This window comes from Coenobita brevimanus, chromosome 22, assembly GCF_032717465.1.
Source record: "Coenobita brevimanus isolate Jiangsu-jjx chromosome 22, ASM3271746v2, whole genome shotgun sequence".
Taxonomy (NCBI): Eukaryota; Metazoa; Arthropoda; class Malacostraca; order Decapoda; family Coenobitidae; genus Coenobita; species Coenobita brevimanus.
In genome coordinates this window covers 45,993,493-46,020,992 of record NC_136975.1, presented here as the reverse complement: position 1 = coordinate 46,020,992, position 27,500 = coordinate 45,993,493, and the positions used below count along the sequence as shown (strand labels likewise).

Here is a 27,500-nt window from a genome sequence, read left to right as displayed (position 1 = left end):
CCCGTCCTTCCTTCCTTCCTTCCTTCCTTCCTTCCTTCCTTCCTTTCTTCCTTCCTTCCATCCATCCATCGATCCATCCATCCTTCCTTCCTTCTTTCTTCCCTAACGTCCTTCCTTCTTTCCCATCCTTCCATCCTTCTTTCCCTTCCTTCTCTCCCTTCCTTCCCACTTCCTACCTTCCCTCCTTCCTTCCTTGCTCTCCCTCCCTCCTTCCCTCCTTCATCTGCACCTTCACGTTAGTAATTATGTGTTAGTGATGACTCAGCAGTAAGGAGGAAACGGGAATGTCACAATCTCTCTCTCTCTCTCTCTCTCTCTCTCTCTCTCTCTCTCTCTCTCATTATTATTATTATTATTATTATTATTATTATTATGACTTGCGGATATGTGATGAAAATAGCGCTGTTGTGAAATGGAATACTCTTTAGTGTTCATTATTATTATTATTATTATTATTATTATTATCATTATTATTATTATTATTATTATTATTATTTTAGATGCTCATACAGATAATTACAGATCTATAATATTACTTTGTATTATAATTAACCCAATTATAATTTGGGTAATACTGAAAGAAATACGTATAAAATGTAGTAGTATTTGTAGTAGTGGAAGTGGTGGTGGTAGTGGTATGTGGTAGTGTATGGTAGCGATGGTATTATGGTAGTGATGGTGGTGGTAGCGATTTTGGTAGGTGTAGTGTATGGTAGCGATGGTATTATGGGAGTGGTGGTGGTGTAATGGTGGTGTTGGTGTTAATGGCAGTGGTAGTTTAGTGGTAGTGATGGTAGTGGTATTGTTATATGGTTGTGGGTAGCGATGGTAATGGTACTGGTGGTGATGGTAGTAATGATAGTGAGGGTAATGGTATCGGTAGTGATGGTAGTAATGGTATTGGTTGTGCTGATGGTATTGGTATTGGTAGTGTAATGGTAGTGATGGTAATGGTATTGGTTGTGTAATGGTAGTGATGGTAGTGGTATTGGTTGCGTAATGGTAGTGATGGTAATGGTATTGGTTGTGTAATGGTAGTGATGGTAATGGTATTGGTAGTGTAATGGTAGTGATGGTAATGGTATTGGTTGTGTAATGGTAGTGATGGTAATGGTATAGGTAGTGTAATGGTAGTGATGGTATTGGTAGTGTAATGGTAGTGATGGTAATGGTATTGGTAGTGTAATGGTAGTGATGGTAATGGTATTGGTTGTGTATTGGTAGTGATGGTAATGGTATTGGTTGTGTAATGGTAGTGATGGTAATGGTAGTGATGGTAGTGGTATTGGTTGCGTAATGGTAGTGATGGTAATGGTATTGGTTGTGTAATGGTAGTGATGGTAGTGGTATTGGTTGTGTAATGGTAGTGATGGTAATGGTATTGGTAATGGTATTGGTTGTGTAATGGTAGTGATGGTAATGGTATTGGTTGTGTAATGGTAGTGATGGTAATGGTATTGGTTGTGTAATGGTAGTGATGGTAATGGTATTGGTTGTGTAATGGTAGTGATGGTAATGGTATTGGTTGTGTAATGGTAGTGATGGTAATGGTATTGGTTGTGTAATGGTAGTGATGGTAGTGGTATTGGTTGTGTAATGGTAGTGATGGTAGTGGTATTGGTTGTGTAATGGTAGTGATGGTAATGGTATTGGTTGTGTAATGGTAGTGATGGTAGTGGTATTGGTTGTGTAATGGTAGTGATGGTAGTGGTATTGGTTGTGTAATGGTAATGATGGTAATGGTATTGGTAATGGTAGTGATGGTAGTGGTATTGGTTGTGTAATGGTAGTGATGGTAGTTACGCCCAGTACTGTCCAGTCATGCCTTACCTGGGCTGTCTACCTGTTATTTTGTCCCTTTACCTGTCCACCTCCCTCCCTCCCTCACCTGTCCACATCCCTCCCTCCTCCCTCCCTCCCTCACCTGTTCACCTCCCTCCCTCCCTCCCTCCACTCCCTTCCTTAACTATCCATCTCTCCTTCCATCCCTTCTTTATTCTCCCTTCCTCCCTCTCTCCCTCGACAATCCACCTCCCTTCCCTCCTTTCTTCTCTCCCTCCCTCCTTTGCTCCCTCTCTCCCCTCCATTCCAGCGTTTTTCCTCCCCGTCATCTTCTCCCTCTCGTAGTGGGATGGTGATGGTAGTGGGAGTGGTGATGATGGTAGTGGTAGTGATAATGGTAGCAGTAGTAGTGAACGAAAGAATAGCAATAGTATTAGTAGTAGTATTGATTGTAGTATTGGTAGTGATGGTAGTGTCTTGTAGTGATGGTGGTAAGTCATGATAGTAGTAGTAATGTCAGCAGCAGTAGTAGTAATTGTAGTAGTAGTAGCCTAGTAGTGGTGGTGGTAGTAGTAGTAGTAGTAGTAGTAGTGACGGTAGTTGTAGTAGTGGTAGTGTTGACCAGTAGCGTCCAGTCATGCTTTACCTGGCCTCACCACCTGTAATTAACCCCCACTTACCTGTCTTTCTACCTCCCCCCTCCCTCCATCACCCCCTCCCTCATTTCCCCACCATCACTCCCTTATTCCACCACTCATTACCACCCCCCTCCCTCCATCATCCCCCTCCCCTCTCATTCCACCACTCATTACCACCCCCTCCCTCCATCACCCCCTCCCCTCTCATTCTATCACTCATTACCACCCCCTCCCTCCATCACCCCCTCCCCTCTCATTCCATCACTCATTACCTCCCCCCTCCCTCCGTCACTCCCCCTCCCCTCTCATTCCATCACTCATTACCTTCCCCTCCCTCCATCACCCCCTCCCCTCTCATTCCATCACTCATTACCTCCCCCCTCCCTCCGTCACTCCCCCTCCCCTCTCATTCCATCACTCATTACCACCCCCTCTCTCCATCACCCCCCTCCCCTCTCATTCCATCACTCATTACCACCCTCCCTTCCTCCATCACCCCCCTCCCCTCTCATTCCATCACTCATTACCTTCCCCTCCCTCCATCACCCCCCTCCCCTCTCATTCCATCACTCATTACCAGCCCCCTCCCTCCATCACCCTCCTCCCCTCTCATCCATCACTCATTACCTCCCCCCTCCCTCCGTCACTCCCCCTCCCCTCTCATTCCATCACTCATTACCTTCCCCTTCCCCCTCCTTCATTCCTCCTCCCCTTCTCCACACCCCTTTTCGTTCCATCTCTCCTCCCTCCCTCTCTCATTCCCCGTCTCTTCCTCCTTTTCCTTCTCTCTCTCTCTCTCTCCCTCATTCCATGTCCCTGGCTCTATCTTCCTTTCTCTAATTCCTCCTCTCTTTTTTCTCCCCCTCTCTCATTTCCCCTCCCTCCCCCACTCCTCTCTTATTCCCCCTCCCTCCTTCCTTCTCCTCGTCATTCTACCTCCCACACTCTTCTCTCATGCTACTTCTCCCCACCCTCATTCCCTCCCTCCCTATCTCGTTCCTCCTCCTTCTCCTCATTCCATTCCCCTACCCTACCCTCTCTCTCTCTCTCTCTCTCTCTCTCTCTCTCTCTCTCTCTCTCTGATGAATGTGGTGAATTATGAGTGGTGAGATTGTGAACAGTGGTGATTGGTGATGAGTAGTGAGTGGGAATTGTGATGAGAGTGATGAGTGTGTGATGAGTTGAGTAAATATGAGTTAAGAGGGATGAGGTAGTGGTGAGTATGGCGGGTAAATGAGTGATGAGTGAGTGATGAAGTTAGTGATCAGTAAATAGTAAATTAGTGGTGACTGAGTGTTGTGTAAATGGGTGGTGAGCAATGAACCTGTTAATAATATGAGATGAGAAAATGAGTGATGAGTGAGTGGTAAGTGATGGGTCATAGGTGTGATGAGTGAGTGGTGAGTGTGATGAGTGAGTGGTGAGTGTGATGAGCGAGTGGTGATTGATGGGTCAGTGGTGAGTATAAAGTGACTGGTGTGAGGTGAGAAAACGAGTGAGTGATGAATGTGATGAATGGTTCATGATGAATGTGCTGTGAGTGTATGTTGAGTGATGAGTGAGTGGTGAGTGTGATGAGTGAGTGGCGAGTGTGATAAGTGTGGTGAGTGATGAGTGTGGAGAGTAATGAGTGTAGTGAGTGGTGCATGATGACAGGTGAGTGTGATGAGTGTGGTGAATATGATGAGTGTGGTGAATGTGATGAGTGCGGTGAATGTGATGAGTGTGGAGAGTGGTGCATGATGAGTGGTGAGTGTGATGAGTGGTGCATGGTGAGTGTGATGAGTGTGGTGAGTGGTAATTCAACATGGCCGCAGCGGTGGTATTGATTCCGTTGATAGTAATCTTGTAGTCTTGGTTACGAGGGGGGGGGAAGAGGGGGAGGGAGGGAGGGAAGAGGGGAAAGAGAGAGGGGGAAAAGTTAGGGAGGGGGGAAGAATGGGGGGAGGGGAGGGGGAGAAGTTGGGGAGGGAGGGTGGGGAAGAATGGGGGAGGTAGGGAGGGAAGAGGGGAAGGGTTGGGGAGGGAGGGAGGGAAGAGGGGAAAGAGAGGGGGGAAGAATGGAGGGAGGGGGGAAAAGTTGGGGAGGGAGTTGGGGGATTTGGGGAGGGAGAGAGGGGAAAAGTTGGGGAGGGAGAGGGGGATGGGAGGAGGGTTAGGTAAGAGGGACTGGGGAAAGGAGATGAGAGGGAAGGAAGGGGAAGAGGGGGATGAGTGGAAGGGAGGGGAAGGTGGGGGAGAATTGAGGGAGGGAGAGGAAAGGGGAAGAGGGGGAAATGGAGTGGGTGGAGGGGAAATAAGGGGCGAAAACGAAAGTGGAAGAAGGAGGGAGGGGAGAGAGAGAAGGGGAAACAGAGGGGGGATGTGAGGGGAGGGAGGAGAAGAGAGAGGGGGTGAAGAGAAAAGTGAAGAGGAGGGGGGCAGGGAGGTAAGAAGGAGGGAGGGGGTTGGAGGGGAGGGAAAGAAGGAGAAAAGGAGGGAGAAAGAGGGGAAAAATAGAAGGGGAGAGGGAGGGGAAGGAGAAATAGGAGGGGTGAGAGGGAGGAGAAAGACAGGGAGGGAGGAGGAAAGGAGAGAGAAGGAGAGGGGGGGGTGAGACATGGGGAGGAGTGGGAATAAGAGGGAGGGGAGAGGTTTGATAGAGAGGGGGAGAAGAAGGGAATTGGAGGTGAGGGGGGAGGAAATAGAAAGGGGAGAGGAGAGGGAGGGGAGCAGTGAGGGGAGATGTGAAAGGAGAGAGATGAGAAAGGGAGGGGAGGGGAGGGGGAGGGGGAGGGGAGATTCTTTAGGTGAGGGAATGATGGTAATCTTGTCACCCTGGTTACGACAGAGGGGAGGGGAGGGGGAGAGAAAGATCGAGGGGAGGGAAGGAAGGAAGAGAAGAGAGGAGGGGAGGGGAATGAAGAGAGAAAGATCGAGGGGAGGGGAGGGGAGGGGAGATGGAGAAGCTTAGAGATTGGAGAGGGGGAGAGAAAGATCCAGGGGAGGGGAGGGGAGGGGAGATATGGAAGCTTAGAGGTTGGGGAGGGAGAGGGGAAGAGTGAGGGAAGGGAGAAGGGGAGAGTGAGGTAAAGAGGAGGGGGCAGGGAGGGGAAGAGAAGAGAAACTGAGAGAGAGAGAGAGAGAGAGAGAGAGAGAGAGAGCGTGGATGTTGTAGGCTGGTTACTATGGCAACAAATAGTTATAGTTTATGATGGTGGTAGTTGTGGTGGTAATTGTGGTAGTGGTGGTTGTGGCAGTAATGGTGGTTGTGGTTGGTCTTGGTTATGGTGGTGGTGGTGGTGGTGGTAGATGATGGTAGTGGTAATAGTGGAGGTTGGAGTAGATAGTGGTAGGTAATGTTGGTAGTTGTGGTAGGTAGGTATTATTGGTAGTTATAGGTGGGTAATAGATAGTTGTGGTAGGTAGGTAATGTTGGTAGTTGTGGTAGGTAGGTAATGTTGGTAGTTGTGGTAGGTAGGTAATGTTGGTAGTTGTGGTAGGTAGGTAATGTTGGTAGTTGTGGTAGGTAGGTAATGTTGGCAGTTGTGGTAGGTAGGTAATGTTGGCAGTTGTGGTAGGTAGGTAATGTTGGCAGTTGTGGTAGGTAGGTAATGTTGGTAGTTGTGGTAGATAGGTAATGTTGGTAGTTGTGGTAGGTAATGTTGGTAGTTGTGGTAGGTAGGTAATGTTGGTAGTTGTGGTAGGTAGGTACAGTTGGTCGGTAGGTAATGTTGGTAGTTGTGGTAGGTAGGTAATGTTGGCAGTTTTGGTAGGTAGGTAATGTTGGTAGTTGTGGTAGGTAGGTAATGTTGGTAGTTGTGGTAGGTAGGTAATGTTGGTAGTTGTGGTAGATGATGATGGTGGTTGTTTATGATTATGGAGGGGAGAAGTTGATGTTTTCTTCCTTGTTTTTTTTCATGTTTCTCTTGTCCTTGTATGTGGTGTTTGGGTACTGTGTTTGGATGTTTGTTTGTTTGTTTGTGTTTGTGATGAGTGTGTGTTTGTGGTTTGTTTATGTTGTTTTTGTGTTTTGTGTTGTAATTTTGTGATGTGTGTGTGTGTGTGTGTGTGTGTGTGTGTGTGTGTGTGTGTGGTGCTTGTTATTGTTGTATTGCGGGCACCTTTTTTTACTTGCGTGTGTTGTGTTTATTGTGTTGCGTGCCAGACGGTTGCGTGTACGTGTGTTGTGGCATTTGTGAGTTGCGTGTGTTGCCGTGGGGTGTTCTTCGCATTACGTCAGACCCTGTTCATGTTTGCGCTTGTGTGTGTGTGTGTGTGTGTGTGTGTGTGTGTGTGTGTGTGTGTGTGTATAGAGAGAGAGAGAGGAATAAAGTAAGAATAACACACACACACACACACACACACACACACACACACACACACACACACACACACACACACACACACACACCTGTTGTAGTGTGTGCGTTATTGTACTTCATTCCTCAGACACAGATGCACCTGCTTGTGTGTGTGTGTGTGTGTGTGTGTGTGTGTGTGTGTGTGTGTGTGTGTGTGTGTGTGAGAGGAAGGTCACTCATACGACCTTGCAGAAAAAAGCCTGTCTTTCGGGGGAGGGGGAAAGGGGGTGAGGGAAGAAGAGGGGAGGAGGAAGGGAGGGGGGCGTACTCAGGAAATACCTCAAGTGGGGAGACAGAGGGAAGGGGAGAGACGATTGAGGTAGGGGAGGAGGAGGGGTAGGAGTGGGAGGGGAGACGAAGGGGGAATATAGCGGGGGGGGGGTATGAGAAAGGTAGAGGGGGGAGAAGACAGGGGAAGAGAGAGAGAGAGAGTTAGGTTGGCAGGTGCGAAGGGCGTGGCGTAGCGAAAGGTGTGTATTAGGGGTGATGGGGTGGGAGGTGGGGTGAGGTTGGGGTGTTTGGGGTGAGAAGATAGGTGTGGTTACTTTGCTAGGGTGTGGCATGAGGGGGGGTGAGTATGAGGTATGTGATGGGGGTGAAGTGGGAGGTGTGGGGTGGGTGGTGAGGTTGGGGTGTGAGGTGAGGGGATGGGGTTGGAGTATATATATGTGGTGGGGGTGACGGAGGGGGTTGTGGGAGGAGGGTGAAGGATTAGTATTTGGAGTGGAAGGGGGGTTGGGGGTGTGGGGGGATGAGGTTAGAGGTATGGGGTGAGGTTGGGGTGTGTGGAAGGAGAGTGAAGGGGACGGTTGGGGAGTGTAGTGTGGATGAACTGGGACGCAAGAGGATGATGGAGGGGGTGAAGTTGAGTTATATATTTGTGGTAGGGGTGAGGGAGTGTATGTATGGTGGGGGTGAGGTAGGGGTGTTTGAGAGGGAAGAGGGGGTGATGCTGGGGTGTGTGTGATGTGGATAGGGTTGGGGTATGTATGATGGGGGAATGAGGCTGGGTGTGTGGGAGAGGGGGAGGGGGGAGGTTGGCGTGTGTGGGAGAGGGGGAGGGGGAGGTTGGGGTGTGTTGGAGGGTGGGGGGAGGTTGTAGTGTAGAGGGGGTAAAATTAACACCATGATAAAAAATGCAGTGATTGTGGGGGGGGGGGTAGTTGGGGTGAGGGAGTGCATGTAGTGGGGGTGAGCTTGGGGTGGGTGGGGGTGAATTTAGTGCAGGTGAGGAGCAGGTTTGGGGATAATGAGTCTTCAGGTATTTGGTCTTTTACTTCTACCTCTTCACCACAATGACGTCAATACTGTCTTAATTTCCTTTCTTGTGAGATGATGTGTGTGTGTGTGTGTGTGTGTGTGTGTGTGTGTGTGTGTGTGTGTGTGTGTGTGTGATTTTTTATAAGGGGCGTCAGTTATATGGTTCACTCTCTATATCTGTCTATCTGTCTGTCTACCGGTGTCTGTTTGTCTGTCTGTCTATCTGTCTGTCTCCCATAACCTCCCATAAACACTCCTCTATCCATTCATATATCAGTCTGCTCATATCTCCACTTATCTATCTGGCTGCTTGTGTATCTATCCATCTGTCTTTCTCTCCACGCCCCGCACCTCCTCATCTACACCCATTCACACCCGCCACACCCCGCCCCCCATTACCCTCATTTACACTCCTCTGCTAAGCCCACAAGTGCACTAACGAGGCACGCTGACGACCCTCATCTTCATCTGGGCCCTATTTTCTTCAGCTCCTCACTTTCACTCACACCTATCATCATTTTCACCTGCTCTCTCTCTCTCTCTCTCTCTCTCTCTCTCTCTCTCTCTCTCTCTCTCTCTCTCTCTCTCTCTCCCATAACTACACCCATTCAGTCCCTGTGTATCCAGTCTCCCCATCGTCGCTACCTGTGTATATATATACTTTCACAGTAACTGTCTTTACCTAGTCATCATTTGCTTCATTTTTTCATCATTTTCTTCATTATCATTTTCATCTTCGTCATCATTTTCATCCTCATGTTACTCACACACACCTGTCATCATTTTCACCTGGGAAATTTACCTGTTAACCTTGATTAGATATTTTTCTTTTTCTAAACCTTTTTTTTTTTATCTATACACATTTGGCATTTTTATTTATGGTATACCCCCCTTCACTCAGTCTTATCATCATTATCTTTGCCACTTAGCTTATCTACACGTAATTCTTAGCTAGATCTTAATTATATTCCAGACACCTTTTTCCATCTTCACCTGTCTTCACGTAGCCTCTCAGAGCATCTTGATATAGGCATCATTTTCTTCCAGACGTCTGTTCCTTTCTCACCTGTCACTTTCACCTGGGAGTTCTGCGTAGCCCCACACCTTCATCAACTCATTCTTTCATCTCTTCTCCTTCCATGTTCCTCTACGTAACGCCACATCTTCATCAACTTATTTTTTCATCTCTCCTTTCATATTTTTTTTTTCTCCACACGTCGCTCCATTAGTCAGCTGTATTTCTCACACTTTGTTTCTTGTAAGCTGAAAAGAAATTGTCTGGAGATAGTAATAGTAATAGTAGGTAGTGATAATAGTGATAGTAGTAAGAGTAATGATAGTAATAATGATGATAATAGTAAGGGTAATAATAGCGATAATAGTAAGAGTAAGAATAGTAATAATAGGAAGAGTAATGATAGTAATAGTAGTAAGAGTACCGTAATAATAGTGATGACAGTAAGAGTAATAATGATAATAATAATAATAATAATAGTAGTAAGAGTAATAATGGTAAGGGCAGTAATAGTAATAGTAGTAAGAGTAATAATAGTAAAAGTGAAACTAGCTGTGTCTTCACCAATGACAAAATAAATCGCTTGGGAAGAAGTGTTAGGGAGCTTCCTTCACCCCGCCTCTACGGATCAGTTTCAATTCGCCACACGCTAAACAGGACCGAGACGTGTATGGTACAGCTGTGTGTATGTGAAGAAGTGTATACATGCAAACGTACATACCAGTACATACATACATACATGCTTATTTACACACACATACTTATCAGCTACAAAGCGTACATGTATACTGTACTCCTCTGCTTACATACATATTCTCTATCACACACACACACACACACACACACACACACACACACACACACACACACACACACCTTGATGCTACGTAGATCCATAAATATTCAGTCTTTCCTTGTGGCCACCCTCTCCCTTCACGATGACGTAATATAATCATCACTATCAATTATCAGTGCTAATTAACATCATTATCATCATCATTATCATCTACTATCTTTATATCAGTCAGTCTGTCGATGTATGTGTCTGTCTTTTATCTGTCATACATAGGGTTTGATCATTCTTTCTCTCTCTCTCTCTCAAAAGTCGGACTTGCAGATAACGCAAATCTTAGTGGTAATCCCAGTGACCCATTTCCCCTCACCCTTTGACCCATTTCCCCTCACCCTTTGACCTATTTTCCTTCTCCCTTTGACCTATTTCCCTTACTTTGACCTATTTTCTCCTTATTTCCCCCTTCCTTTGACCTATTTCCCCTCACCCTTTGACCTATTTCCCCTCACCCTTTGACCTATTTCTCCTCACCCTTTGACCTATTTCTCCTCACCCTTTGACCCATTTCTCCTCACCCTTTGACCCATTTCCCCTCTCCCTTCAACGCATTTTCTCTTCATTCCCCCCCCCCCTCCCTTTGACGTTTCCTCCCCATATTTCCCCCGCCCTTTGACGTGTTTCCTCCCCATATTTCCCCCTCCCTTTGACGTTTCCTCCCCATATTTCCCCCTGCCTCTGACCTGTTTCCTCCCCTCTAATGACCTATTTTGCCTATCTTTTCCCGCAGCAACAAGTGCCTTAACGAGAAGCGACGGCGTGAGGCAGAGAACACGTATATCGAGGAGCTTGCTGAGCTGATCCAAGCCACCCTCTCGTCTGACATGAGCTCTCTCTCTGTCAAGCCCGACAAGTGTGCCATTCTGCAGCAGACAGTCAACCAGGTAGGCCGGCGGGGATTAATGGGATTTTATGAGTATTATTGTTGTTATTGTTCATGGCACCGTTATTAGTCGTTCTAGGCCGGCGGGGATTTATGGGATTTTATGAGTATTATTGTTGTCATTGTTCATGGCACCGTTATTAGTCGTTCTAGGCCGGTGGGGATTTATGGGATTTTATTACTAGTAGTGTTGTTATTGTTCATGGCACCGTTATTAGTCGTTCTAGGCCGGTGGGGATTTATGGGATTTTATTACTAGTAGTGTTGTTATTGTTCATGGTACTGTTATTAGTTGTTCTCCAGCGGACAGTCAACCTGGTGTGTAGAAGTCAGTTTTTTTTTGCTCATTATGACTCTCTCGTTTTGTCAGTCAGGTATGTATTAGTGTATATTTTATTATTTTTTCCTCTAATTGTGTGTATCTCATTGTTTCAGCCAGGTATGTAATATCTATCTATCTATCTGTCTCTATCTATCTATCTACATAATTTTGTCTAATTATGACACTTATTTTGTCAATCAGGTGTTTATTAGTGTAGTTTTTTTTATTACTTTTCTTTAATTGTCACTACTTCATTTTGTCAACCAGGGATTAGGGACTTTTTTCTTTAATTTTGAGTTTCTCGTTTTGTCAGCCAGTTATCCATTGTCTTTTTTTATGTAATTGTGACTTATTGTGTGTCTATGTGTCTCTGTCTTAGGCCACTCTCTGTATGATGTTCCCTGCCTTGTATGTCTGAGTATATTCGCCAGCAGAAGAGATGTTTTTTCCTGGGTATAAAAGTGGCTCCTTCTTTCTTTCGTTGTGGCTCCCTGTGTCTCATTCTGTGGCTCTGTGATTCTCGGCCCAGCATGCATGTATTTTCCAGCAGACTCCCAGGTGTGTGGAGTTTACTGGTCTATACTGTATATATATATTTTTTTTTACATATGATTGTGACTCTGCTTCTGACCTGTGGCTCTTTCTGTATATAATTTTTTCGACCTCTCTCTCTCTCTCTCTCTCTCTCTTTCTCTCTCTCTCTCTCTCTCTCTCACACACACACACACACACACACACACACACACACACACACACACACACACACACACACACACACACACACACACACACATACATTCATCCTCCCTCCCCCCTCTTTTTCCCTCGCTTCCTTCCTGACCTTATCCATCTCTTCCTCCCCTCCCCTTCTTTCTCCTCTTCCCCCCTTCATCTCCCCCTTCTTATCTCCCCTTTATATTGTCCTCTCCCTTCCCTTCTTCCTCTTCCATCCCCACCTCCCTTCCCCAACCCTCCCACTTTCCCCTCTCCTCCCCTCCCCCAACCACGCATTCCTCCCCTCATCTCCATGGCAACGTCAGGCAGCTAATGTAACCTAGACTAACCTCTCTCTCTCTCTCTCTCTCTCTCTCTCTCTCTCTTTCTCTCACGTTTTTCTTATTTCCCCATCTCTTTCCTCCCCTCCCTTCTTTCCATCCTCTTTTTTTTCCCCCTCCCTCTTACCGTCCTCCTTCCCCTTCCCCTCCTCTCTTATGTCATTGTCTCTCCACACCCCCTCCCTTTCTTTATTTCTTTCCTACCTCACTTTTCCTCCCCTCCCCTCTCCTCTTTTCCTCCCCCTCCCCTCTCCTCCTCTCCTGTTTTGGTAAGATCATTCACCACCTGTTGGATCTCCTCCTCCCCTCTTCTCCTTTCCCCTCCCCTCCCCTCCTTTCCCCTCCCCTCCCCTCCCCTCCCCTCTTCTCCTTTCTCTCCCCTCCCCTCCCCTCCCGACTTCCTTTCCTTCCCTCACTGCCCTCCTCCAATCCTTCCCTCTCCTCATCTTCCCCACACCCTCCTTCCCGTTCCATCCTCTCTCCTTTCCCCTTCCCTCACCCCTCCTCCCCTTCCCAGGCAGAAAGCCTAGTGTGAATGGTTTGGGGGGGATGTTGGTGTGGATGAGGGTGTGGATGGAGGTGGGAGTGTGTGTTAGGGTAGGTGTGTTGAGAGAGAGGGGGGGGAGGTGTGTGGATGTGGGTGTGTGTGGGTGGGGGGGTGTATAGGTGGGTGAGCGTTGGGGAGGTAGTGTGGGTGAACGACGAGGTGTGGGTGGGTGTCAGTGTGTGGGTGTTGGTGATGGAGTGTATGGATGTAGGTGAAACTGATGTGGCTGTGAGTTAGGGATAGTGGGTGTGGGTGGAGGTGTGGGTGTGGGTGTGAGGGAGAGGCATTGGCTGATCGAGAGGCGAAAAGTGATAAAAAGGGGAGTGACAAGGTGAGTGTGTGGGGGAGCTGGAGAGAAGGAGGGAGGGAGGGAGAATAGGAGAGAGAAAGGGAGGAAAGGAGGGAGGGAGGGGGGGAACTGGAGGAGACGGTAGGAGGAAGGAAAAGAGGAGGAAGGAAGGGAGAGAAGGACGAAGGGAGACTAAAAGAGGAGAGAGAGAGAGAAGTGCATTTTGTTGTAATCCTAAACACATTTGTCCTTCAGTCCGTCCAGTGTCTATCCTTCATCCATTATTTATCCATCCATCTATCCATCCCTCCTTCCTTCCTTCCTTCCATCCATCCATCCATCCATCCATCCTTCCTTCCATTCATCCTTCCATCCATCCATCCTTCCATCCATCCATCCATCCATCCATCCATCCATCCATCCTTCCATCCATCCATCCTTCCTTCCTTCCTTCCTACCTCCCATCCATCCATCCATCTTTCCATCCTTCCTTCCTACCTCCCTTCCATCCATCTTTCCATCCTTCCTTCCTACCTCCCTTCCATCCATCTTTCCATCCTTCCTTCCTTCCTACCTCCCTTCCATCCATCTTTCCATCCTTCCTTCCTACCTCCCATCCATCCATCCATCTTTCCTTCCTTCCTTCCTTCCCGATATGAAAAAATGAAAATAATGAAGTAGGGAGCCAGGAAGAAACAAGCATGATGTGGAATGGAAATAATGAAGGAAGAGAGAATGGAAAGCAGAAATAAAATTGACAGAAAATTGGGGGATGATGAGCGGAGTGAAGGGGAAAAAAAGAGAAAGAAAACTTGTGTGTGTGTGTGTGTGTGTGTGTGAGAGAGAGAGAGAGAGAGAGAGAGGGAGAGAGAGAGTGAAAAACATGGCTGTGAGTTAAAAACATGTGATGGCAGTGAATGATGGAGATGAGGAGATACAGGTCTGTTTGTACTGATTGGAGAGAGAGAGAGAGAGAGAGAGAGGCGGTAGACATAGAGAATGGAGGGGGGGGGAGATAGAGAGGAGGAGGAAACAGAGAGGGAGAGGAGGAAAGGGAGGAGAGGAAAGTGGAGATGGAGGAGAGAGGAAAGGCAGAGATGGGAGGGCGGGAGGAGGGGGGAGGAGAAAGAGGGGGAGGAAAGGAAGTTGTGGGTGGAGGAGAGATAAGGTAGGGAGGGTACAAGGTGGGGAGGGTGAGGGGAAGGAGGGAGGAGGGGAGAGGTGGGGGAGAAAATAGTGAGGGAGGGGAAATGGGGTGAGGGGGATGAGAGAGAGAAGGAGAGGGAAAGAGAGGAGGGGGAAGTGAGAGAGGAGAGGGTAACGGGGGAGTGAGAAGGGGTAGGGGAGAGGAGAGGGGAAGAGAGAGGAATGAAGGAGAGAGGGAGGGGAGGGGAGAGTGGGAGGTGGAAAGGGGGGGAGAGGGAGTGGAGGAGGGAAGGAGAGAGGGATTAAGACGGAGGGGAAGGGGGGGAGGGGAAGGATGGAGAGGGATGAGGGGTAGGGTGGGGAAGAGAGAGGGGGGAAAGAAAGAGAGAGAGAGAGAGAGAGACGGATGGGAGAGGGGGAGAGAGGGAGGGAGGAGGGGAGAGAGAGAGAGGGAGGGGGGGTGCATGTCCTTGCTGGAGAGCTAGGGCGACCACCGCGTACAAGGTCACACGCTGCCTCCCCCCGCCTGGCTCACTCCCTCACTCGCTCACTTTTCTCCTTACTCACTCACTCACTCACTCTTGTCCTTACTCTCTCTCTCTCTCACTTTTGTCCTTTCTCTCGTGTTCTTACTCGCTGACTCACTTCTAATTCATTTTCTCTCCATGCTCAGTTACTCGCTCACTTTAATCCTTTGCTCACTCATTTTCTCGCTCGCTTTTATCTTTATTTTCTCACTCTGCCTTCACTTGCTCACCCACCTTCCTCCCTGGCCTACTCACTCACTCTCATCTCCAGCTCACTCTCTCACCTCGCCCTCATCCTTCCTTCCTCACTCGCTCACTCACTCGCTCACATTTCTCATCTCTTACTCACTTACGTTTATCCTCACTCACTCACTCACTCACTCTCTTTAATCTTTGCTCTCTCTCTCAGTTACCCATACTCCTCTCGCTCTCACATACGAACCGGTATCTCTCTCTCTCTCTCGCTCGCTGTGTGTGTGTGTGTGTGTGTGTGTGTGTGTGTGTGTGTTTACTCGTATATCTATCGATCGATCAGTGTTTTATATATCTATCTGATTTTTCTCCGTCATCCTCTCTCCCTTTTCTCCCCCTCCCTCCCTCCCTTTCCTCCCCTTCTCCCTTTCCTCCCCATCCCTCCCTTTCCTCCCTCCCTCCCTTTCTTCCCTCTCCATTTCCTCCCCCTCCCTTCCTTTCCTCCCCTTCTCTCCCTTTTATCCCCTCCTTCCCTCTCCTCCCCCTCTACTTTTCCTCCCCTTCTACTTTTCTCCCTTCTCTCCCTTTTCTCCCCATCCCTCCCTCCCTTTCCTCCCCCTCCCTCCCCCCTCATGGCCGTTACTGTCCCTTTCTTTTCCCTTATTGTTTAGCACTTTCCCTCCCTCCCCCTCCCCCCTTTCCCTCCCTCCCCCTCCCCCCTTTCCCTCCCTCCCCCTTTCTCTTTTATGTGCCGCCTTTCCTTCTCCCGTGCCTTTTTAACCCCCCATCTCTCTCTCTCTCTCTCTCTCTCTCTCTCTCTCTCTCTCTCTCTCTCTCTCTCTCTCTCTCTCTCTCATATATAGTATTAAACAAGATATCTCCATAGAAATGATGAAGATATTTAAGGTGCACCGGTAATATGAAAAATAAATCGCAAAGGGAAAGGTGTTGGGGAGCGTCTTAAGTAACCTTCCTTTTTAACACCTTCTTCACTAATTAGATTTCCACTTCTTTCCTTTCACCGTCCCTCCTGGCGTATACCTCCCCCCCCTCTCTCTCTTTCTCTCTCTCGAAGCTGTGAGAGGGGTGAGGGGAGAAGAGAGAGAGAAGAGGAGTAGGGGAGGGGAGAGGGGAGGGAGGGAGGTGAGGGGAGAAGGAGAGAGAGAGAAGAGGAGTAGGGGAGGGGAGAAGGGAGTAAAGGGAGGAGGAGATGAAATAGGTAATAGAGGGAAGGAAGGGTTAAGAAAGCTCCCTAACACCTTGTTGTAAGCGACTTATTTTGCTTGTTGCACTTTACAGACCATCTCCGTGTTGCATAAATCCGTCTAATATCGCCATACTCTGCAGAGATTACGTGCAAGAGGATACTAACCGGCCGTATTCAAAAATAAATTGCTAAGGAAAAGGTGTTAGGGAATCTCAGCTGACGAGAACACAAGCACATGACTATATCTAATTCTGTGAGCTGATAGTGAAGATAATAAAGCAAGAAGGAAGGGGAGGGGAGAGGAAAAGGGGAGAAAAGGTGGGAGAGGGGAGAAGATAAGGAGAGGAAGAGTAGGAAAGAGGGTGAGGGGAGAGGGAAGAGGAAAAGGGGAGGAATGGTGGAGGAGGGAAGATGAGGGGAAGGATAACTGAAGCGAGGTATGGAAGGGTTTGGTTAGGTAATGGAAGGGAAGGAAAAGAGAACATAAGAAGAGAGGATAACTGCGGTAGGCCGGTTGGCCCATGCTAGGCAGCTCCTAGAAGAGTAACTGAACTACTAGAATGAGATAAGGATAGCAAAGAAGAAGGCTCTCCCCCGCCCTCCAAACCCTCCAGCCAAAGCCGGCAGGAAAAAGTCAGAAAGAACACCAGGCCGTATAGAAAAACTGGCGTGGACATTTTACAGGAAAGTGTGAAAGGAGAATAGAGACTATCATAGGGAAGGAGTTAGAAGAGGGGAAGGGGATGGTGGGGGACGGGGAGGGAGTGATGGGCTGGGAGGTATCATGGGGAAGGGGTGGGGATAGGGGATTGGTGAGAAAGGGATGGTGTAGGGTGGGGTTAGGAGATAGGTGGGGAGGGGTTGGAGGGAGTGGGAGTATGGTGGGGAGGGGTGGGAGTATGGTGGGGAGGGAGTGGGGGTTGGGGAGGTATGGTGGGAGCAGGATTATAAGAGACAATATACCCCATTGTATACACTCCCATGCCCTCCCTACCATTACTGTCCTGACCCACCTGTCCTGCCTTGTCCTACCTTGTCCTGCCCTATTCTTGTCATATTTGTCCTGCTCAGGCCTACCTTGTCCTGCCCTAGTCATGTTTGTCCTGCTCAGCCCTGCCTTCCCCTGTCCTGTCCTGTAATGCCCTACCTTACCCCCTTCCTCCCCCCCCCTCTCTCTCTCTCTCTCTCACAGTGGGTATGTAGATTGACGGATGGATAGTTTGGGTTGGCAGGGAGGACAGGCAGGACGGGAGGTAGGCAGGATGGAAGGTAGGAAGGCAGGGAGGTAGGCAGGAAGGGGAGGAGGTAGGTGGGGAGAGATGCAGGTAGGTCGGGAGGGAGGGAGAAGGGGAGGCTGGCAGGAAGGGAGGGAGGTGGGATAATGTGGAGATAAGCCTAAAAGGAGATGTGAGAGAGAGAGAGAGAGAGGGGGGGGAGGTAAATACACAATCACAAGAGGAACCTCTCGATATAAAAGAAAAAAATAAAGGAAAACTGTGTGTGTGTGTGTGTGTGTGTGTGTGTGTGATACAAGTTTCTGTCATTGTATGTATGTATATATGTAAATTACCTTGAATGTAAATGTGTATACGCCAACAGGAATTTCCCAAAAGTTTTCGTGGGGGTGTTCCAGAAATTTTCACTTACACAAAAACCACTGGAATCCGATGACGAATTTCACTTTTCCTTCTTCTTTTCCACATGATTTCGTTCACCATACCCTTGCTGGTGGCGGGGAGGGGCGCCTGCGTGTGGTGGCATTGATGAAACCGGACGGGGGAGCTGCCTGATAAAGCAGATTTGAATATAATCCTTCGTAGCCAGGAAAAAAAAAGGCAAAAATAAGTTAATGTTTTTCTGAAGTTATATATTAACAACTTGGTATGTTTGTTTTGTGTATGTGTGTATGTTTTTGTGTGTATGTGATTAGGTTTTTGTGTATGTATGTATATGTGAACGTCAGTGGGTTGATGTGCTTTCGTTGTGTGTGTGTGTGTGTGTGTGTGTGTGTGTGTGTGTATTGATTAGTTATTGTTGTGTATGTTTGCTTGAACGTCAGTGTGTGTATATTTCAGTGTGTGTGTATATGTCTGTGTGCGTTACTGGGTGTAGGTGTATGTTAGTGTGTGTGTGTGTGTGTGTGTGTGTGTACGTATGTGTGTGTGCGAGGTGAACAGCCCTGCTTCTGGCTCCTCTGTGTGGATAACCTCGAATGACCTCTCCACACCACCACCAAACACACACAGCCACCGTATAGATAGATAGATAGATAGATAAAGTGATAGAGATAGATGATTAATGGATGGAATGAGTGATAGATAAAGATTAATTGATGGATAGATAGATAGGTAGATAGATAGTACGCTACATTAATAGATGAACACAAATGGAGTTAAAGTTCATGATGGATAGATAGATAGATAGATAGGTAGGAATTGCTGATGTAGATAGATAGATAGATAGATGAAAACTGTACATACATACATACATACATAATGAGATAGAAAAGGTAAATCCATACATACATACATACATACTTACACACACATATACATACATACATAGAGATAGATAGATACATAAATAGACAGGTAAATAGGCAGGTAAATATAACGAGTATGTGACATGGAATATATTGATGAATCCAAACAGATTGATAGATTGTGAATTGATAGATAAATTAGTGAGGTAGATTGGTAAGTAGATACAGGTAAGTAGGTCGATAGATACACAGGTAAGTAGGTAGGTTGATAGATAGGAAAAATATTGAGAATTGATGTACAGAGGGAGAAATGGGGAGAAAGAGAGAGAGAGAGAGAGAGAGAGAGAGAGAAATAGGCCTATGAGGGATGGGGGTAATAAAGGAGACACTAGGTTGGGATTGTGGAGAGAGAATGGAGGAAATGGGGAGGAAAATGGGGCCTGGGGAGGGAGAGAAAATGGGGAGGAGAAAACAGGAATAATGGAGAGATTGGGAATGGGGAGAGAGAAAAATGGGGAGGAGAGATGGGGGATGGAGAAAGAAAGTAAGGTATGGGGAGAATATGAAAAATGGGAGAGAGAGAGAAGGGGGGGAAACTGTCGTCAGCACTTTGGTTACCATGGCTCCCCCCTTTCCCCCCACCCTTCATCTACCCCTCCCCTCCCCCTCATGTGGTGGTGGGGGGAGCCTTCTTGCTTTCCTATCCTTATCCTTCAACATGTAGAGTTAGATCTTGTAGTCATAGTTTTCTCTAACAAGCAGCCTCGAAAGGACCATAAGGTCTGTTGCTGTTTGCTTTCCTGTGTAATCCTGTGTAATCTACCCCCACCACCATCTACCGTTCGTCCCCATCTCCCTTACTACCCCCACTCATCTGCTCAACCCTCATCTCTCCCCTCCCCATCTACCCCCTACCCCTCTCTTCCCTTCCCCCTCACCAGTCCCCTCCCCCTCATCTACCCCTTCTCCCTCACCAGTCCCGTTTCCCTCATCTACCTCTTCCCCCTCACCAGTCCCCTCCCCCTTATCTATCCCTTCCCCCTTTTGTATCCCCTTCCTCTCTCTCGAACCTCCCCTCCCCTCTCCCTCCCCCTCCTCATCCCCTTCCCCTTCCTCCCTTCGGTTCTCCTTTATTTGTTTTATATTCTCCCTTGTCAGCACCCTTTAGCCTCCCTCCCCCTTCCTCCCTTTTTTCTCTCCCCTCTTCCCTCCCTTCCTTTATTTTCCTCTTCCCCTCCCTTCCCTTCCTCTTCCTCTTGCCTCCCCCCTTCCCTTCCTGCGCCTCTATCCTTGTCTTTAACTCTTGGAATAATTTGATTTGTTACATTCTTCCGTATAAATGTTCACGAAAGGATCAATTTGCTGTTGGCTGTTTGTACCCCTTTGTATTCGTTGTACTCCTTTGTATTGCTTTGTACTCCTTTGTATTTGTACTACTTTGTATTTCCTTGTACTCCTCCCCCCATTCCCACCTTCCCCTCCTTCACTCCTCTATCCCTCACGCCTGTCCTCTCCCCTTCCCCCTCCTCTTCTTCACCCAATCTTTTCCTTCCCCATCCTTACCTTCTCCTTCCTTCCTTCCCTTCCTTTCATTTCCTCCCTCCCTTCCCTTCCCTTCCCTTCCTCATCTCTTCTCTTCTGTTTTTTCGCCTCGTCTCTTTTCTTCTCTTCTGCTCTCCTCTCTTCACTTCACTTTTCATCTCATCTCAACTTATCACTTATCTTCCCTACCTTTCTCTTCTCGTCTCGTCGTCTCTTCTTTTCCTTTCTTCTCTTCTCTTCCCCAGCCTCGGGAGGGAGAAGCGAATGGAAGAAGTTGAAATGTGGGGAGAAGAAGGAGGAATTAGAAACGGAGGAAGGAAGGAGAGGAGAAGTCGGAGGGAGTGAGGGAGGAAGGTAGAAAGTGTGGGAGGGAGGGTGGGAGGAGGATAGGGAGGGAAGTAATATTGAAGGAAGGGAAGAGAGAGAGAGAGAGAGAGAGAGAGAGAGAGACAGAGAGACAGAGAGAGAGAGAAGCAGTGAGGGTTTAGATAGGTAGAGAGGAAGGCCTCGAGGGAGGAGGGGAGAAAGGGAGGGAAGGAGAGGAAGAGAGAAGGAGGGAAAAGGATCGAGATAGAGAGAAATAGAGATCGAAATGGGAGAGAATGGGAGGTAGGGAAAGAGAGAGATGGAGGTATAAAGGGAGCGAGGAGGCTAGGCAAGGAGGGAAGAAGTGAGGTAGGTGGGGATACGTAGGGAAGGGAAAGGGAGATTAAATGGAGGGGGGGAGGGAAAAAGAGAGATAAGGAGAGGGAACAGGGAGGGAAGAGGCAGGGGGAGGGATGAAGGTAAGAGAGGAAGGTAGGGAGGGAGGGAAACTAAGGTAAATATGACAGGTTAGGGTAAATTGGCTGGGTGACCGGTGTGATGAGGCAGGTAGTATCGTGAGGCAGATGGGTAGGGGAGGACACTAAGGGAGGGTAGTAGATAGGTAGGTAGGTAGGCAGATAGTAGGGTAGGTAGGCAGGTAACAGGGTAGGTAGGTAGATTGTAGGAAGGTTGGTAGGTAAGTAGGTAGGCAGGTGGTAACGTAGGTAGGACATTCTCTTGGTGGGAAGATAGAATGATAAGGCAAGAGAGGGAGAGGAGGGGAGTCAAGTAGGGAGGAAGGTAGGTAAGCAGGTAGATAAGTAGGTAGATAGGAGGATAAGGCAGGGGGGAGAGGAAGGTAAGGTAGGAAAGTAGATAGAGAGGTGGGAAGAAAGGAGGGCAAGGCAGGGGAGGGGGTAGAGATAGAGAGGAAGGAAGGGGGATGGGTAGAAAGATATGTAGGGAAGATCGAGGTAGGGCGAAGGGAAAGTGAGGAAGGGAGGAGAAACAAGGGAGGGAAAGAGGGAGGAAACGTAAGGGAGGGAAAGAGGGAGGAAAGGTAAGGGAGGGAGGGAGGGAGGAAGGGTAGGAAGGCGGTGTGTTTATAATGCTTATTTAAGGCATTCTAAGATGGTAACCTCCTTCCCTCTCTCCCTCCTTTCTCTTCTTCCTCTCCCTCCCTCCCTCTCTCTCCTTTCTCTCTCTCTCCCTCCCTTCCTTCTCTTTCTCTTCCCCCTCCCTCCTCCCTCTCTCTCTTCTTCTCCATTCGTTTTTTATTTTTCTTTCCTCACTCCTTTTCTAATTTCCTTTTCACCGTCTTACGTCTCTCTCTCTCTCTCTCTCTCTCTCTCTCTCTCTCTCTCTCTCTCTCTCTCTCTCTCTCTCTCTCACCCCTAAGGTCACAGTAAGGTATAGACAAGACTGCCTTCAAAACCCAAGTAATTGTGGTAGTTATGGTAATTGCGGTAGTTGTGGTAGTTAGGGCGATTGTGGTAGTTGGGGCGATTGTGGTAGTGGAACTCGAGGCCCGTGTTTCCAGTGGGTTTGGAAGCATCTCTCTCTCTCTCTCTCTCATTCATCATCATCATCATCATCATCATCATCTTTCCCCACCCCAAGATATGCGAAAAATATGCGGCCTTATATGCTGTGCTAAATATACTCTGTTCACTCTGACTTGGCGTAAAATTGCCATCCCTCCATCTTGAATCCTGGTCTGTAACGAGGGAAGAAGTGTAGAATATGCTGCTAGTCACGAAGAAGTGGAATGGAATGGATGGAGAGCCGTAGTACTGCCTTTCTGAGCTGCGGCTTATAGACTTTAGGACACCATTCTTAGATCTAAATTGAGAGTTTCGTTTCGTTTCGTTTCGTTTCGCTTCGTTTGTAAAGGCTCCAACATGCATGCGTCGGCCTTGGTCACCTAATGGCGGCTCTCCACACCGCTCGATCTCTGGCAGCCTCCCTGTTCAGTCCCTTATCCCCGAGAGAATTCTAGAAGGTATGATTAGGGGAAGAGTGAGTATTGGTGAAGATGCAGTGTGGGTTTACATCAGTCAGAGGGGCCACTGATGCCATATATCTTGCCCTACAGCTTCAGGAAAAATATATAGGAAAAGAGAAGGGATCTGCTTATGTTATTTTTTATTTGGAAACGGAATTTGAGACAGGAAATCTCGAGGTATAATTAAACAAAACAGATCAGTAAGGAACACGTCTCAGTGTGTGTGGAGTGGGGTTGCAGGTTCGATCTAGGGCTTATATAGGCTTGTGTAGGCTATCTTAAGGTTTGTACAGGCTGGAGTGTAGGTTTTATCAATTATTGGGGTTATATAGACGAGCCTTGATTGCCCTTTGTTGTATTTATGGGTCGGGATATATGTGGTGTGTGTGTGTGTGTGTGTGTGTGTGTGTGTGAGAGAGAGAGAGAGAGAGAGAGAGAGAGAGAGAGAGAGAGAGAGCACTTTACGAATCAGTCCTACCTTCCCATAGGCCTACCCACCTACCTTCCTACACGTGCACACACAAACAGGAAGTATGAAAGAATTGGACAGCACTGATAGGCCTAAGTAGAGAGAATTTAGATACAGAGAAGGGTATAGAATGAGATATAGAAGATGGGGGATAGAAGTTAGAATATGGGGGTTGTAATTTAGATATAGAAGATGGGGTGTTGTAAGTTAAAAGAAAATGGGGTTTGTACTCTTTCACCCTAACTTTGACCAGATTTACCTTAGAGAGAGAGAGAGAGAGAGAGAGAGAGAGAGCCATGGCTTAACACCCTTTTCTGACACCGAGCTAAGTGAAATAAGCTACAAAAGGACGAAAATCTTGGTCAGGTTAGGGTGAAAGGACTACAGTATTGTGGGATGTTTGGACAGAGAGGGTACTCCACGTGGTGTAGGGGAGAGCACGTGGTAGTGGTGGTGTAGAGGTACTGTAGATTTAACCACGTGATGTTGCAGTAACCACGTGGCCTTGTAAACAGGTACGCAGTCAGGATTCAGGTATTTCTCTCGCCAGGTAACCCTTTCATTACCTTGTACCGCACCTGTTAACCTATTTCTCTCACGCATATGGACGCCTGTGTGTTTTAAGTCGATTTTCTCTCTCTCTCACACACTACACACACACACACACACACACACACACACACACACACACACACACACACACACACACACACACACACACACACACACACTCAAAACAAAGAACCACATGCTGCAAACTCACAAATAAGTTATTCTTTTCACGAAACACCGACCGGAATAGAGTCATATTCAAGATCCATTTTGAGATGTACTTAATAGCAATCAGTTGAAGTAGTGACATAATTAAATGTACTTACCACCTCATATATATTACGACGTGGTTTTATAAGTAAGCATAACCACGTGGTATTATAAGTAAGCATAACCACGTGGTTTTATAAGTAAACATAACCACGTGGTCTTCTAAGCAAGTGTAAACAACCACGTAGTCTTCTAGGCAAGTGTAAACATAACCACGTGGTCTTCTAAGCATGTGCAAACAACCACGTGGTCTTCTAAGCAAGTGTAAACATAACCACGTGGTCTGATAAGCAAGTGTAAACATAACCACGTGGTCTGATAAGCAAGTGTAAACATAACCACGTGGTCTGATAAACAAACCCAACATATAATAACTTTTCCTTCGTGGAACCCAATGACCTTTGTTGTTACACTGCCAAGTTCAATGTTTTTTTTTTTTTTACCACGTGGCCTTGTAAACACGTGTACGCTTAAGCACGTGGTATAGAAATGCACGTGTTGACATCTATACGGGTTAAAAATATGTATAATCTCACTATATAAACACACATTTAACACCTGAACTGAAAGACATACAAACATCCAGACCTCGTAGTATGAGAAAGCACATTTTTATTTGTATATATTTATACTATTTATGTGCAGTTCAGTGACGCATATTTTTTTTTTTCCATATTCTTGCTATTATAAGACGATTTTTTTTTTTACATTTTTTTCGTTGACGTGATGCTTCCAGACGGTTTTTTTTTTTTTTTTAACACGTACCTATAAGCGATTTTGACATTTATTTATTTGTTTACTCATGCTACGCCCAGACGATTTTTTTTTAATTTAGAGAAACCATTTGTAGCGAAAGGGGGATTAAGAACGGCCTCCCTTAACCCCCTGACAGCTGATTTCTCTCTCTCTCTCTCTCGCTCTCTCTCTCTCTCTCTCTCTCTCTCTTTCAGCTTAGTAAAATCGTCTGGAGGTGGCGAGAATCAAAATAAAAAGTGTCATCGGGTGGAAGGGGTTAGCTGGGGAGAAATTGGACCATGTGGTGTATGTGAGCACGTGTTTGGGGGGAGGGAGGGTAGGGGAGGGGAGGGGGAGGAAGGCAGTGGAGGGGAGAAATGGAGGGCTTGGGTAGGGAGATGGTGTGAGAGAGAGAGAGAAGGGGGAGCATGGAAGTCTGTCTATCTATCTATTGCCAGACGCCCTAATCCCATAAGGGGTAGCCATTAGACTTTGAGTTATTTGTTTTACGGGGAGGGGCACTAACCCTCCACCAACCCACTTGTTGACACGTAGGGAGCACGTATTGAAGGGGTAAAAAGAGGGAATAGAAGAAGAGTAAGAAGGAAGGAGAGAAGAAGAAGAAAGGTGAGCAGAAAAGTAGGAGTCGATAATGGGAAGGGAAGAGGGGAGAGAGAAAAAGTTAAACAGGAGAGAGAGAGAGAGAGAGAAGAGGCACGGCAAGGAAATGGAGAGAAAGAGGGAAGGAAGGGACGAAACGAGAGAGGAGGAGAGGGAGGGGGGTGGGGAGAGGTCCTTGCAATGGCAGGTGGTGGTTGGGTGGGTAGGGGAATGGTGGTAGGCGATGGTGGTAGCTGATTGTAGTAGTGCTGGTGATGGTAGGCGATGATGGTAGCTGATTGTCGTGGTGGTAGGCGATCGTGGTAGCCGATTTTGGTAGTGGTGGTGGTGGTGGTAACTGATTGTGGTAGTGCTGGTGGTGGTAGGCGATGATGGTAGCTGATTGTGGTAGTGGCACGTCACATTACCTCTCATAAAATCTGCTTCCAAGAGATTAGAAGTGCAAAACCGACCCTGTGTCTTCTCTGGCCATGTGCAACAGTTGACTTTGTTTTATTTATTTATTTATTTTTTGCCCATGTGGAGTCCAGTCCCTGTATATGTAGGGGCTCTCTGCGTACAGCTCTTCTAAACAGGGTGGAGTCAAATGCTTCTCTTCTTACCAACTCGCCTCCCCTTACTGGCTCCTTGCAACCTTTCTCCTCGCCACGGTGTTGCATTTTTCTCTCTTCTCATTGCTCTTCTTGCATCCCTCTGGCGACACAGTATCACCCCTTTTCTGTCCCTTTTCCTCATCTTCCTCATGCAAACGTTAACGCGTAAGCCTATTCACATTGTACGTACGCAACAGATCAACTCTGGAACTGCCCTTTTAGTGTTTATTTCCCACTGCCTATGACCTCCAGTGTCTTAAGTGCCACGTGTTCAGGCATCTCGAAACGCGCAGGTGTTGAATTGGGCTTCCTTTTGCTTGTTTGTTTTTCTGTTAGGGAATAACAGCGTGTTTTTAGCCTTTAGTTCCTTTGTTAAACACACACACACACACACACACACACACACACACACACACACACACACACACACACACACACACACACACACCTCCGAGCACCGCCTATGTCCACCCCGCACGTGATTGGGATGAAACATGATGGATGAGTTGAGGGTCACGCAATTTTTTTTTTTTTTTTTTTTTGAGCAGTCGGTCGGAGGTAAAGGTGAACTTCTACAGTTTTTATTTGATGTAAAATTAACTTTGTGGAAGGGTTCAAGGTAAATCAAGAAAAAGGAGATTCGAATTTTAGGAATCAAGGGTCAGGGTAACAAGGGAAAGGTCAGTGGACAAGATTACAAAGTTGTTGGAAGGGTTAGGGGTCAGTCAAGAATGAAGTAGTCCGATTTTGAGAGTAATCCATCAGAGGGCAAGGCCAGGCAAGCAGGGGGAGGCAGAGACAGATAGGGTTAGGCTGAGGTACGTAGGGTTAGGCAGATGGCAGGCAGAGGGAAGCAGAGACAAATAGGGTTAGGCAGGGATGGGTAGAGTTAGGCAGATGGCAAGCAGGGGGAAGCAGAGACAGATAGGGTTAGACATAGGTGCGTAGGGTTAGGCAGATGGTAAGCAGGGGGAAGCAGGGACAGATAGGGTTAGGCAGAGGTGGGTAGAGTCAGGCAGATGGCAGGCTGTGTGGTGGCATATTCAGCAGAGGCATAAAAAGGGAGGGGGGGTAGGGCATAAAATAAGCCATTATTTTCACGGCGCATTGTAACATTTAGATTCGACATTAATATCTTCACTGGTATGGATTTCCCGTAGCGTCTGTTCCCTTGCGGTTTATTTTGGGTTTATACAGCGAGAGATGCTGGAGAGGGACGCCTTCACGTGGTGGCAGTGGTATGACCACGCGGCTCCACTGCCACGCTATACAGATGTCCCTCAACTCCCTCCTCCCCTCCGTCCTTCGAAAGTAGTGTGGCGGACTGCAGGAGGGACATGTCAGTTCGGTTGAGCCAAGGATTACTACTACTATTACTACTACTACTACTACTACTACTATTGCTGCTGCCACCACACCACACCACACCACCATTACTACTACTACCGTACTACTACTACTACTACTGCTACTACTAATCTGTCCCTGTGTTGAAGGGGAAAGGGGGCATCACCCTCCTGCTACGCTCGTGAAGGCAAGGTGAGGCAGGTGGCAGGCAGGGTAAGGCAGGCGGCTAGGAGGAAGAGTTAGGCAGATGGCAGACCAGTGGCACGTGAAACACACACACACACACACACACACACACACACACACACACACACACACACCACCATCATATATACCACTAGTATGTCTTCTGAAGCATGTGTCACTACCACAGCTACCACAATTACCTTTCCTTTTACCCTAACCAGACAACCACCACATGCGTCCTACCACCACATTCATCTACCACAACTACTGCCACCATCATCATTAGTACCTTTACGTCTAGCTACCACAATTACCACCACCATTTCCTTCTACCAC

General features: G+C 47.4%; 1 protein-coding gene across 12 annotated transcripts in view; it reads left to right on the top strand.

Annotated features, from left to right (window-relative positions):
- The window catches only part of LOC145392535 (uncharacterized), a 285,273-nt gene that overhangs the window by 180,369 nt on the left and 77,404 nt on the right, over positions 1-27,500 (top strand). For all 12 annotated transcript variants that reach the window (XM_080266936.1, XM_080266947.1, XM_080266946.1 and 9 more), the window contains one exon: positions 10,619-10,772. In XM_080266936.1, coding sequence (XP_080123062.1) covers positions 10,619-10,772 — 154 coding nt within the window. The remainder of the gene's footprint in view (positions 1-10,618; positions 10,773-27,500) is intronic.